Source organism: Panicum hallii, chromosome 2, assembly GCF_002211085.1.
Source record: "Panicum hallii strain FIL2 chromosome 2, PHallii_v3.1, whole genome shotgun sequence".
Lineage (NCBI taxonomy): Eukaryota > Viridiplantae > Streptophyta > Magnoliopsida > Poales > Poaceae > Panicum > Panicum hallii.
The window spans coordinates 13739942-13754657 of NC_038043.1; the positions used below are offsets into that span (position 1 = coordinate 13739942).

General features: G+C 39.0%; 1 protein-coding gene and 1 long non-coding RNA gene across 2 annotated transcripts; one reads left to right on the forward strand and one right to left on the reverse strand.

Moving 5' to 3' along the window:
- Positions 1-4493: 4493 nt before the first annotated feature.
- Positions 4494-6361, reverse strand: LOC112883229. Its single transcript, XR_003226779.1, has 3 exons — positions 5944-6361; positions 5741-5861; positions 4494-5134 (listed from the first exon to the last, which is right to left on the reverse strand). It is a non-coding gene; the product is annotated as an uncharacterized LOC112883229 (long non-coding RNA).
- Positions 6362-7900: 1539 nt separating this feature from the next.
- Positions 7901-11789, forward strand: LOC112880898. The gene is made up of 11 exons (XM_025945626.1): positions 7901-8140; positions 8257-8260; positions 8381-8476; positions 8552-8793; positions 9389-9481; positions 9575-9913; positions 10270-10332; positions 10413-10748; positions 10892-10927; positions 11010-11126; positions 11235-11789. The coding sequence occupies exons 1-7, from the start codon at positions 7901-7903 to the stop codon at positions 10303-10305; spliced, it is 1050 nt and encodes a 349-aa protein (XP_025801411.1). The 3' UTR covers positions 10306-10332; positions 10413-10748; positions 10892-10927; positions 11010-11126; positions 11235-11789.
- Positions 11790-14716: the final 2927 nt, after the last annotated feature.

Genomic DNA, 14716 nt, shown 5'->3' on the forward strand with positions numbered 1-14716 from the left:
TCACGGTGCTCATGTGCACCCTATCTGTCCATGTTCGCCGGCCCCTCATCGGGAACGATGACGTGCCGCCACGGCCGCCGCTATCTCTCATCGCCGGCCTTGCTCCGCCGTTGCTTGTCGAGCACATCACCCACCATCGTGACCAGTAGCTCCTGTAGGCCACGTAGCACCGGTTCTTCCCCGGCCAAACCCTCACCGCCGGCGAGAACGCCGTGGACAGAGCCGCCGGTCGCCGTCGAGAGCCGGCAAGGGCGTATCTGTGATTCTTTTTCTGTTCTAGGGGTCTCTGTGCAAGTAACCGAGGGCCTCTTTGCAAGTCTCTAGTTTAGTGTTAGCTGTCAGCTTGTAAAATTCATAGGAATGTATAAAAAAATCCAAAAATTACCAAACCAGTTTTGTTGGAATCTAGAAATATAAATCTACAACTTTTGTTAATAATGTTTGGTTTGAAACTAAATGTATTTTGATCTATTTCAAACTCAAAGTAAAAGAGTATCTTATGCATAACTTGTGCATATAAACTTATTTCCTTGTAATTTTTGGTATGTAGCTTCTTTATGTCATGGGTAAGCCAGTGTAAAAATTTAAAGCTTAGTATTGCTCTGTAGTTTAAGTTATTTTAAACTTTTGCAAATCAAATTTGAAATGGTTTGAATTTAATTAAGCATGTTCCTAAGGCTTCTATGTTTAGATCTTTTTACCATAACCTAATATGTTGATAGTTAGTTCATAATTAAATTTTCAAGACTTTATAGTTCTATTTACCCAAGATTTGAACTTAAGCTTGAAATTTAAATTCAAATTCTAATGGTTTAGTCTCTGTTTCCAGAAAATTATGAAAAATTCACCATATGCTTATTTATTGAAAATAAACTTAACCACAAAAATCTATAGTCAGAACCTTTATAGTTTTTAAAAATAAAAATCAAATTTGTCCTATTACTTCAAAATAATTTTATGACTTAAGTATAACTAATAACTTGGAACCCAAACCCCCCTTGCTTTATGAGTTTACATTGGTTAATTTATTGGATTGCAACTTTATTGTGAAATAAAATCTTTGACTCAAGCACCATCTCACTTAAATCGTTGCATATCATGTAGAATCAGCAACGCTCAATGACGGAGACTACGAGCTAGTCCTGGAACAAAACCAAGGGTTTTCTAAAGACCCCACAAACGTCCCCGAGAATCTAACTGAAGCTCTGAACCAAAGTTCGGAAATCCTTGACACTCCTGCCCCCAACCCCACTCCAGAAGGCAAGCCCCGATGCATACCCCAGTATTTCAATTTATTATAATTTTACTTACATACGATATATCTTGCATTACGTCTAGGAGTTGAAATGAAACCCTAGATGCATCGAATCCTAGGAACCATTGTATTGTACCTGAGTCCTTATCGCATAGACACTCTGCTAATAGGACCGGTAAAAGTCGGGTGATTTCCTGTCACTCGCGCGATATAGGAGTTGAATGTTTACTATTTTGCAATCACTATAAGGATGATGGACGGGGTCATGTGCAGTAGCATGACTCAGAAAAGTTACCCCGTCTGTGTTGATAAAAGTTGATAAGGTTGCAATGTGTGGTAGTGGTGGCTAAGCGTTTGAAAGTACTAGCCGACATGCCGCGAAATATGGTAAAGCAGTAAGCCTACTAACCAATCGGTCCGAGGAGTGGACATACCTCCCACCACTCGTAATTTGGTTTTTCTCATGCACCAACGTGCGGGAGTACGTTCCGGGTAGTGGACATGAGTACGGTCATGTAGTCGCGCTACAGACGTATGTCCTGCACAATTGGTGTGTGTACGATCCTACAGTCGCTTGTGGTGGCCCTGTTCCACGAGTCGGAATGAAAGGCAAACGGTTGCTTCGGAATTATTAATGGATATTCCAAGCGTGTGAGTTAGGTTTGCCTTGCAAGGTTTGGAAATTCGATTCAGAATCAGCCGTCTCTCGCGGAAATTGAGACTACTTATTCCTTCTGCCACATAGAGTAAGAACTGTAACTATTGTTGGATAATCCTGATGAATGCTAATCTCTACCTTGCTTGTCTAGTATAGGTGCTTACCTAGAATGGATAATTAAATTAGAATTTGAAAGCTAAGATTTGAAAGTAGATCATACTTTTTGTTGCTTTTTAGCTAAAATGAAACCTAGAACCATTTCGAGCCTTCATGAGTCTAATTACAGGCTAAGTATACCCTATCCCGGGTAAGCCTTGCTGAGTATTAGTATACTCAGTCTTGCCAGTCTATCTTTCAGGTATGACCTTCGAGAACTCTATGGATAGCCCTGCATGGTCAACTTCTGTTCCGTTTGGCTGGTCCGTGGAGTGGGATCCCTCCCCGACTGGCAGTGACCCTCCTGAGTGACACCAAGCTTTGGGCTGAGTACGGTGTCAACCTTCGCGACGTGCGTAGTTGCGTGTTTATTTTCCTTCCGTTGTGCACTTGACAAGCCTGTTTAGCTTGTCGTTTTAAACAAAGATTGTTTATTACTTGAAGTTTGAACCGGTTTGTAGTAATGTTTAATATCCTATAATTAAAAGTTGGTGAGCTATTGTGTGGTTGTGAACTCGCCTTCGCGCGAGATAAACCTGCCTCGATCCTGTTGAACCGTGGTTATATCGGGCGAAGACCCGACAGACCAATGGGTTATTCCGTTTGAAGTGCGTTGAGTTATTATCGGCTGCATAGCGATGACTAGCGCACTTGAGCCGGAATAATTCAGGCGGTTCTGCCACAGTTTGTGACCCTGGGGCCGAGTGTGCACTGTCGTGGCTCGGCCCGGTAGCATAAGTTGCCAACCATGCTTGCTTGTCTGCATCCGCTCTGGGAGCCCCTCCAACTGCCCTTTGTATCGGATTATTGCTGTCCGGTATATAGGCACACATATAGCCATGTGGGATCTCTCTGGGTGGCTCGCTGAAGAACTGATGATCCATGGGATCACCACCCACTTTATAAACCACATAAGCTGGAGAACCATGTGACTCCGCAGCTGTGAGCGCATAAGGCAATGGTGGCCTAGTTTGGAACGGCAATTCCCCTTTATGACTCCCCAAGGTAGGCCCAGTTGGAGAGTGCTGATACTTCATAATTTCTTGGACCACACGCAAAGCCACACGCTCGAAAGCGTTGACCAAGCTCTCAGAATGTCGGTGCAATGAGTGAGCCACCGCATAATTTACTTCCTGCCGCAGAGCTCTGGTACGGTCCTTACATGGGACAGACAGATCTACTCCGTCAAGAGCACCCTCGGGCGAAAACTCTTTCCACATGACACCGTGGTGGCGAGTCCTTTCAAAAGAGCCGATGAGATCGGCTTCGAATTGAGTCTTAATTTCATCATATCTCTGCTTGTGCTCAGCAGAGAGCTCCTTGTAGGTGATCGGATCATCCCTTGCCATCCCGTTGACCGCAACTGACAAAGTCGACGAAGATGACGAAGTCGATGAATATGATGATGATGATGATGATGATGATGATGATGATGATGATGATGATGGTCCCACTGGGTGTGCCAGAATGTGTTGTCGGTCAAAACCCACCGGCGAGCGGTGACAGGCAACACGAGGAGCCGAGAGGCTTCCGGGACTGCTGGTGGGCCCCGGTCCCTCGGTCAACGGCCCAGTAATCTGGCGCACACCCTGGCTTGGAGTTGCTAGGCATGCCACCTAACCATATACCTGATCAGGAAGGTGTGATGTATTAAACTCCTGTATGCATAGATACGTATAAAGGTTAGTCCGAGTCGTGATCGGCTCATCACTTCCTCCCCGGCATCAGCTATGAAGAGCCGATTGCATCAATACCGGATCGGATCTATAGATAGGCAACATATGTACTTAATGACAATATAAATCCTGCTTTATAAATATTAATCTAATTCAATCTACGATGACTAAACCTTCACTGCATGATTGGAACATCCTACACGTGATTGAGCCTAACAAATACCAAAAAGCATCGAAACAATCAACCTAAGCAGAGGTCTAAAAACCAGCCAAAGAGCCAATCCCCAGAACAAACTCTTTTCAAGCTGCGATTCGATACTAATCATACTGCCGGAACTTTCAACTCGTTTGCAAGGCCTAATCATGCACATATTAAGATAAATCTCTGATAAACAGAAACTAATCATAACAGATTGGATCTACTGATAAAGATAAAGCAGGACGTGACCATCGCATCCAAGATCGGACGCGATGACCACCAAACACTCATGAGCAACAAACAAGGCACGATCGGAATACGAAGAAAATAACGTTACTCTATGCGTGTTAGGATAACTAGTGCTACTCGCCATCTACAAGGCTTCAGAATGAGAAACATATAAAGAAAACGGGCAAGGGTAATGCTACCCCGATCACACAGAGCATGATCGGGGCCGCACGGCACTTACCCGAGGAAACCCTAGAACAGGGGAGGCGATGCGCCAAGAATTGTTGATGAATGATTCTATCTTTTTTGTCTATTCATGGTACATATTTATAGTCCGTAGACTTATCTTTCTTAACCAACCCTAACCAATCACGACACGAATCTTAACTACCTATATCTATATTTACACGGCCTCTCTGGCCCCAAAACATCCGCACCAGGTCCAATTCGCAAGCCCATTATAGTTATCCTCCAAGCCCATCTTGCTCCATGGCCCACTTCCGGCCCGTCCAGATTATGGCGATAACAGAATTCCATTATCATCATATCTGAAAGCTTCTTGAACTACCTGATGCATGTTATGGTTTAAACTCTTGAACTACACTGGGATTCTGAATCTTTATTAGCTGATATATATATATATATATATATATATATATATGATGCTGTTTTCCCGTGGCAACCCCATATGGTGTATCCACGCAGCATTCCATGGCATACTAAGTGATCATACACTACAGGTTGCTTTTTTAACAACATGTTGACACACTTGACACAAGGACATCTAATCTTTGCACCTAATTTTTTTCCCTCTGTATGCAAACTGAAGAAAACCCTGTACCCCAGCAATGTAGTCATCACTTGGTCTTTTAGAAAGCAATAACCTCTTTATAGCGGCTAAGTCCATTAATCCAGTGTGAAGAGAGTACTCTTTGTATGCTCTGCCTCTGAAATTTGATAGCCTGAAATAATTATGAATGACTGAAGTGAGGGAAATAATATGCATTTGATCAAGATAAAATAAATTGAGTACACATTGATGTCAGGACCTTAAATAACAATTGAACTGGTAGGCACTGGTACGTACAGAGTAGAAGAAATCAATATAGCTAACAATGATTGTAATATTCAGTCTTTATACATACACTAGTCACATGGTTTCTTAACCATATGCAGCGATTTTGGTTCTCTGGATTTTAAAGTAGTCTCACATGGACTGAACATTTGCATGTTTCATTTAGATTGAACATATGCATGTGTCACATGGACTGGACATTTGCATATTTCACTTAGACTGAACATATGCATGTGTCAGATGGTGAACAGTTCAGAGGTTTCTTAACCATATACAACAAGTTTGGTTCTCTGAATTTTAAATTAGTCTCACTTGGACTGAACATATGCATGTGTCAGATGGCGAATAGTTCATAGTTTGATCCACATATGCAGCAGCAAAAATCAACTAAGTCTACACCATATAAGTAGAGGTATTAATGTAAGAAATTGATTACTTCTATTATATCCAGTCTCCAACAAAATTTAAAAAAGGAAAACTGCATTAGTGTTACCTTATTCTTTTCACGATAGACCTGCAAAGAATGATGACCAGTACATTTCCATCCCACTCATCTCTATCACCAGGTAGAACTATTAATTTCTCTTATCAATTTTTAGGCTGTCATAGTATGACTACATGGCACATTACAAAGTCAAATATTAGTGTTATCACAGTATGCAAGTAGAAAGAGCAATGAGCCAGAACATTACCCACCTAATTTCTATGAAGAAGGTCATCAGGTGTTGAACTTTCAGACTTGGATCAAAAGATCAAAACTTTTAGACTTGGATCAAAATGATTAATTAGGTGTCTCCCAGCACGATAATCTGATAAACCTACTTGGATGCCTGAACATTATCTTGGGACATTGTGTGGCTGAGATGAGTAACGAGAGAAGCCAAAGATAATAGGGAAAGAGAAGAGGAATGTACAAGCTATGGATCGAGGATGGACTCCTTCCAAACCCTAGCCGCCTTTGGGGTGGTAAAGCTCGATTTTGTGATGGGAATCAGGACCTGGGAGGGCGTTGGAGAAAGATCCATTGATCTTGTTTCACGATTGGGGCATCAGCGACTTGGCAAAACAGGAAGGCTGACATGTACCTCGAACTCTAGCTCGAACTCGAACTTAGATACACGCAAAGCAGGTCCGACTCGAGCTCTATAATGTGTCCGACTCAAATAAAGACCCTGTCGTTCAACTTGAGCTCAAATTACATGTTCGAGTCAAAGAACCTATCCAACTCGAGGTCAAATAATGTGTCCAAGTCAAAGAACATGTCCAACTCGAGCTCAAATAATGTGTTCGAGTCAAAGAATCTATCCAACTCGAGCTCAAATAATGTGTCTGAGTCAAAGAACTCAAAGAACGTGTCAAACTAGAGCTCTATACAAACATGTCAAGGAAGGTCACACACGGGTTGGAAAAAAAAGAAGCTTACTGACATATATATATACATAGGGAATTGATATAGTTTCTGGTTTGACCATGGTTTGGAGAATTCCTTGGTCAGTAACTTTGCTCATTTGAAGATCTTGCGTGGCAAAAACAACTTTGTTGAGAAAAGGTTTTTGAGCTAATCCAACAAGCTTCTTTCATCTTTATGGGAGTTTGACACATGAAAATTACATCTTTATGGGAGTTAAAATAAACAGAAGCCATATTATTTATGGCATACCACATTTATCAGGAGCACTATCACATAACAACAACATTTCTAGCTAGTACCCTTCAGTTTTGGTACACATTTTTCTCGTTATTGGTACCTAACTTTTGTCACGAGTGTTTCCCTCCAAATTTTTACCGAGAGATTGGTTTCCCACAGAAATTTCCCACCAAAAAAAGTTCAGCCCCCCACCTCCCGAGACAAAGCCTGCAGTTCAGTTACATCTCTCCTCCCGACCTCCCTCTATTTGACTCCATCGCGACCTCCCTCCAATATCATTCTCACCTCTGATCCCAAGTGTGACTAATACTGCTCTGGATGATGCTCACCTCCTGATCATGCTCACCTCCATTTGCAAGTACCAGCTCTAGATCTTCTCGTCAATCTGACCCTCCAGCACTTGATCCACACCATCTGACGAATTCACGGTGCAGCACTGAGAATGACTCCATCATCCCCTACGGTATGCCATGTCTCATCCCATCCCCCTCATCCTCATGACAACTCAATTGGATCTTAATTTACAGCAGTTCTCAATTTAAAGAATCATCTTCTAATCCTTCTACATGTGTGCAATCAAAGCATCATCTTTGCCTCCCTCCAGTTAACCCTAGCTATTTCGATTCAGTTTACTTATCATAATAATGCTGTCAAAATTCTGATCCATTGTCATCTAAAATTATGCACGGCATATTGCCTTCTGATATATCTGATTCTGAAGCACTTTTGCTGCTAATGCCATTCCTGTTTCTTGGAATATATTGTAGACAAGGATTTATTTTAATATTGCTTATTTTTTTTGACATTTCCTTCCTCAAGATACTACAATACTTTATCTTTCATGAAACTCTAGATGTAGATAACATAACATTCTGACTATTTGCAATGCATAGTTCAGTGTCATGATCTGTTCTATTAACAATTATATTCAGTTGATACTCTTAATATTTTTCTAACCATATTATCTTCTCCCTCGGTGCTCATTTGACATTAGATTGTGCTGCCATGGCTTCGGATATTTGGACCTTAGATCTTGAATGCCATGGAGCTGCTGCAGGACAGGAATATGTGCAAAGGGAAATGGACAGAGATGAGATATGTTATTTCAACTTAATTGAGTTCATCGAGGAATATGGGTTCAACGCAATAGACTATCTATACCATAAGAAAAGAGATAGTTTGGTTGCAATACAATCGGATGCTGATGTGATGGAAATGCTTAAAGAAAATGAGAGGACGAAGAAGGTTAGCTTATTTGTAACAAGACAGAGAATGGCCATCATTTCACCAACCAAATCTGCACCAAATAAAACTAAGATAGCTTGACTTGTGTATGTTTGAGCATCCAAATAAAACTTAAGCATGGTAGCCATTCTGTTTTTTTACATGTCATTTTCTTTGAAATTACTGTGTTGTTCATCCAAGCATTCAATCACATAGGCATCATACTGAACATGTTTTGATTTTTACCACATTTAATTATAGGGAAAAGGGGTACAAAGCAAAAGCAGAGCATAAATATAATTCAAACAAATGCAGAATATGTCAATGAAATTGACCAGCAGCATGATGAACCACCAGGTACAGATGTGAAATATACTTGGATTACTCTAATACATGTGGATTGCAATACTAATGTCAACTTATTTCTTGTAGGTGACGGCGATGACATAACCATTCGAAAGAGAACCGTTTTGGCACATGTTTGGAATCTACCTGAGGAAAAGCGAATACTAGTAAAGTGCAACCAGCTTGGACAACCTATTGGAAAGGAAGGTGGTCTTTTAGGGCAATTTTTAGGGACCATAGCACAAAATGGTGGGTATTGTCCTGTAGATGTCAATGATTGGAGAAAGGTCAAGAAGGATAGTGCTGAAACAATACTTCAATGCATCCAGGTATGCTACGTTTTACAACATATATAGTATGCTGAAACTATACTTCAATGCATCCTTGCTCATAGTATGGCATGAACTTTAAGTATGCTACATTTAGGTCGAGCTGCCAACTAGTTAAATTTACTCATTACATCTATATGATTTTAGACAAAGTTCTTGTATCCTCACTTGTGTGAGAAATGGATACTAAAGTCAATTGGGAGATTGGATAAAGTACAAGGAAACATTAAAAAATAAGCTACTTAATCCAAAGAAGAAAAAATCAGCTTTATGCAAGCTCTGTCCAAATGATATTGATGAAGATCAATGGAAATCACTAATAAGATATTGGAAGTCAACAGAAGAAAAGGTAAGTAAAGTGCATAATAATTTATGGTATTCCCTTTTTATTTATTAAGATGTCCAGTATTTATAAATTTAATATAATGCAAGCCCTTAGTGACATGAACAAAAAAAGTCATAAATGAAGAAGACAACACATACAGCAGACACAAAGAGTTATGCTCGTTGGTCCGAGGACTTGGTGAACCCCTATTATATGTTCAATATGTTGCTTTATTTTTCTCTTATCATTATTTTATTGGCATCTTTTTAGAGGCGAACTAATCCCACAAAAAAACCACCACATAGAGCGAAAGTTTACCTAGCTACTCACCGAAAAAGGATCAAGGGAACAGATGAGCCTACGGTATGTTATTTACCACACACACATGCAAATATCAAGTTCCTGTCCTTAAGTAACAGGAGTATTATGTTTGTGCGTTTCCACATACGGGTGCAGTTGGAAAATATCATAGATAAACAACCAAAGTTAGCACAAAATAGCAAGGGAAGAGTTGCATGGGAAGGTGATGTGTTACATCAAGTATTAGGAGAAGAGAAACCTGGACAAGTACATGGCATGGGATTGCTTCCCGTTCCTAAACAAGTTTATGGCCAAACAACACGCCATTTCAAGGACATTAATATAGCTACAATAGATGGGTCATCATCTGATGCAGAGACACATATGTTGGAGGAAATAAAGCAACTCAAAGAGCATGCAAGAAATCAAGACAAACTTATTGAAGAACTCATAAACAAGAAGGGACACCAGGACAATGAAGGACCAACAACAAAGGTACCATTGTCTTTACCTTGACTCTGTATTCAGTTGAGGGAACCAGGAAATAAATTTAGGGGGGTGCAGCAAAATAATGTAGATATCTCGTGCTATGTGTATATGCCAAAAAATATAGTGTTTACTGATGCAAAAAAAATATAGGGACTAGATGTATGTGTAATCAAAATTTCACTATTTGTACCATCCTGTTAGAATAATCCTATCAAGCTACTTGTCTTTGGAGAACAGAACAAAAAAGTCCTAACGACTAAGGGTTTCAAAAAAAATTTACCATGCTAGTTAGGCAATTGCTGGCCTCCTGGTTCAGCCACTATCTATATTGAAATTGTACTAAAATTTTATATCCTTTTTAGGCCAATTGCATATCAATTGATCATGGCAACTTTTAGGAACCTGCAGTGCATTCTAGCAGAAAGGTATACTTTTCCATTTTTCATGTTTTCACATTCACATAGTATAATCTATCTTGGCTTTAACATTGTTAAAAACTTTGCAGAGAGTTCAATGTGCTCAACCAAACTGTGGAGATGCATTATTTAACTATAGGGATGGATTGGTAAAATTTACTCCTAGCATACATGTGTATGATAAATTGTACTGAAATAAAAATACAAGTTAATCTGAATAAACTGATGATGGTGATCTAATTTTTTCGAACACAAAGGTTAGCATATTGTTACTTGGATTTAACTGCAATCAACTCTTAGATGATTATATCTATATATTTTGGAACTAGTGTCAAGATGATGCTAATTACAAGGAATTATCCCATCACCGAGAAGCAGAGCCATCATCCCCATAGTGTTCCACTAATTATTCAATACAAAAGGAGGTACATTGCTCCTGCTGATTCATTGAAAAATGATATATTAGCCATGCAATATTTCATTCATTCAAGAATTTAATTATTGAACTCCCTACCATTGTATAAATGCATTGGTTTTTACTTGCTTTCGGATTCATGCATATACTCAGAATTCAGGTGATGTTAGGATAACAAGAAAAATAAAGGTATGTAATAATCACACTTCTCCATTCATTACAGCAGTATTTTTACCAAAAATATTGAATGATTTTGTATCTTAATTCAAAGGCTAAAAATCAACATGAAGCACTCCAAGATGCTGCCATAATGACACAACATGTTGCAGCTCATGACAAGGCCACAAGCCATAAGCATCCAAAATATACACCATCTCTTTCAATTAAGGTGGGCAAACATAAAGGCAATTGTTCAAACTGGTTCTTTTTATACAACTAATGCTTCGTGGTCAGCAACTAATCAGTGGGTGACTATGTTAATTCGTTGGATCCACAGTGCTACTTAAAACTGCAAAATATCCAAATAAGACAATTGTGGCATATGCAACAATTTTGAGCTCTAGTCCAAAAGCAAATGTTGGTGGAGTTGAGATTGGAAAATAGTTCTACAAAGTGCATATCAATCATCCAACTATACAAGATGAGCCATTAGTAAGGCCCATGCCTGGCTGCAAAACCATCGGTAATGCTCATGCCAAAGGAACACCAATTGCTTGGCCATTGATTTGTGTATGTTATGACTACCTTTCAAAATATTTTACAACTACCTTTTACTAGGCAGATTGAAATGATTAATGTTACAAAAACTTTTCAATATGCAGGTTGAAATGACCAATGGTTGAAGCCGTACAATTGAAGCAAAAGAATGGATCAAAAGCAATGAAATTCCAGAATATGACATATTTATATTTACATTTCATTTCTAGTAGTACAAATTTGTAGCATCCACTGCTATGTACATTTGCTCTCTGTGATATTTTGTAAATATACTCCTACATGATGTGAACAAGTATTATTTTCCCTTCCTAAAATCAATGCAGCTTCCTGTGATTATCGAAAATTGTGGGTTTGTGTGATTGTGTAATATGTCATATTCCCTCGGAAAATTACATGAATCAAAACATTATATATGATATATGGAAGTGTATAATATTTTATTATTTTAAATTATGGATGTGTTACAATAGGTAAAGCATGTGTTACAAACCATATGTTATGAAAATTCAAAACTATGTTCTCACAAAGTGTCACTACCATAATATATAAGTGTTCCTAGAGCTCAAAAATATGTTACACAAGAGAATCATTGTAACCCATACAAATGCTCCAGTATATCAATAATTGTGTTACAGAGTAGTAACAATTTTTTCTATGAAGAAGAACACATGTCTTGTGTTCCAGTAGATCAGGGAGTTGTAACATCAAACATAGTAACACAAACAATATGTGTTGCTAGAAGACCTAGTAACACATTTATTAAGCTATAGTAACACAAGTTGGTGTTACTAAAACTATGTTCTGTAGTAGTGCCATCAGAACTAAAGAGTACTGCCAATATGAAATTGAATAGAAAACAAAACAATGTTCCACCAAAAATTTTGCTAGGCAACTATATGTCGGGCACTAAATAAAGCAACTAAAGAGTCTGTGTAGCTGGTGACTGTGGTGGGATGTTACCACGGTTTATTAGAGCCCTTTTGCTTTAGACTTTACTCTCTACCCTTCATGTTCAAAATATATAACAGTTAAAGTTTCTGAACGCCTGACTGTGTAAATTGTAGAACAAAAGTGAATTGTGGAAAAAGATTGAAACATGTATACACAGATTGCACGGTGTGCACAATAGGAAAGTGACACGTTAACAAGAGCTAACTAACCAACTGACGACAATTATATTGTATATATTAATAAGCACAATACCAAATGATCTGTGTCCGTGTGCGTATCGACGCGGTCTTAATCAACTGTGGACTGGTTGAGATGCGACACCGTCGGTATGTGGATATGGACCATGCATATGTCAGGCTGAAGCGTCAAACTGATTGATATATATGCAAACATATCCATCAAACAGCTGTGTGCAGTATAGTTTGACCAACAAACCGAAAGGGCACCGTGTGTGTGCAACCTCTAGGGTAGTTGAGTGGTTCTATCACGACCATCGCTTTCAAGAATGGCTATAAATAGCAAAGATCATTAGTATTCTCTTTTTTATTTATTTACAATATTTATTTTAGTAGAATATTGTCCTTTTTTTGAAATAAAGTTGATTAATACTGTCCTGATTTGGACAGAACTCGATACAAATTCCTTGAAGAGGAACAAACCAGTTTATCTACGTCGGCCCTACCTTACCTGAGGTTTTGGCATTCTTCCCTAAAACTGCTGTTGGTGAAAAATGCATCTTTACTAATTAATGCACTCTCTCTCCAATTTACAAATGAGTAGTTTAGGTTTGCCCCAAGTCAAACTCTTCTATCTGTGACTATCAGGAGCAAAAAGGTACAAATAGTTTTAACATAAACTTTATTAAAAAGTAGTTTCATAATATATATTATCTTTTCTATTTACTCAAAATAATATTTTCAAGGGAGTATTTTAACAGTGACGTGCATAGTTTTCTAGGAAACAAATACATAATCTGATGTAGTACTTGTTGCCATGCGCTAATTATGATGTGACATCCTTGTACTTAGTAGGTTTAATATGCAAATTACGACATATATTCTTGATCTGCAGGAGACCACAAATCATTATTCTTCACCTTTTTGTTTGCTCTTGTGTACAGTGTGGACCAGGCCCTAAAAATGGTTGACTGATGTCGACTACACCTGGAGGCTGAAGGAATTGAATTAATTAGTGTGAAGATGTTTTTTACACATTCTTTAGATTTTTGACATGTTTGTATAGCTGTCAAAACAAATACAAAGAGTTTCCATGCCGACATACAACTAAAAATGCAGCAAACTTTATTATATCTAACGTATTATACCCTTCCAACTGCAACTGCATATATATAATACCACGCAGTTGGTTATTACTTGAATAGCTTGGATGTTACTTGACATTGAACCTTCTTCCTTGTACGTCATGTTCGTTGAAACGTAAGTCACTCATTATCGTTGAGTAATCATACTCAGGGGCCGGCAGGAGGTCACAATTTAAGGTCGCTAACAAAGGAGTTGTTAAGAATTAGCAGCACTAGATGTTTGTTTGTGTTGCTACATCCATCATCTGTTAACAGTCTCTAGGTGGCCGATCACAGTTCACAAGCCACAAACCAACGGCTACGTTGTCGCCGCACGCGCAATTGCAGTTAACTGCCGCGCGCATCTTAGTTTAGCTTCATTGAATTCTCAGCCATGGTGATGGGACGTGTAATTGCGCCCAAAATCACACGTCAGTGGCAGTTGGAAGGTTTGGCTCCAAGCAGTTGGAGATGTATATTCCTGACCAGCACCTGAAGTCGACGCGGCCACGACAAACCGCGGTGTTACAGGTACACCAATTATTGAGTAGTGACAATATATAGACGATTTTCATTTTCTCTCGTAAAGAATGGATATCAGGACCAGAGCTTAAAGTATTCCCTGCATTATATATATGTACGCTAGGCGCCATGGCATTTTACCCCTGGCCACTCTAGCGAGGTTGCTTACTCCAAAGTTAGAGTAGGTAGCCACCCTAGCCTCCTCCCGTTCCCGCAAAGAATGGATATAAAATATTGAACTATTTTTTTCGACGAACAACACTGAACTATTTATAATTTCAATTTAATGGAATCAAATTTGTTAATATTACTTGCTCCTTCATGCAAATGCTCACTTTCAGGTGGTTGTACAAACACCTATGGATACATGTGGTTTTAACCGCCTATGAAGATGATCTTTGAAGTAGTGCAATACTTTTTTTGAGAGGAAAGTAGTGCAATATGTGGGACAATGTATTGAACTCTTTACGGATGATGGTGTTTGCCAA

Bases quoted from the DNA above. Each gene is read 5' to 3' on its own strand.
- LOC112880898 (XM_025945626.1), top strand. From the start codon at position 7,901: ATGGCTTCGGATATTTGGACCTTAGATCTTGAATGCCATGGAGCTGCT. The intron at 8,477-8,551 runs GTACAGATGTGA...TATTTCTTGTAG, and splicing joins GCAGCATGATGAACCACCAG to GTGACGGCGATGACATAACC. The intron at 8,794-9,388 runs GTATGCTACGTT...GCATCTTTTTAG, and splicing joins CAATACTTCAATGCATCCAG to AGGCGAACTAATCCCACAAA.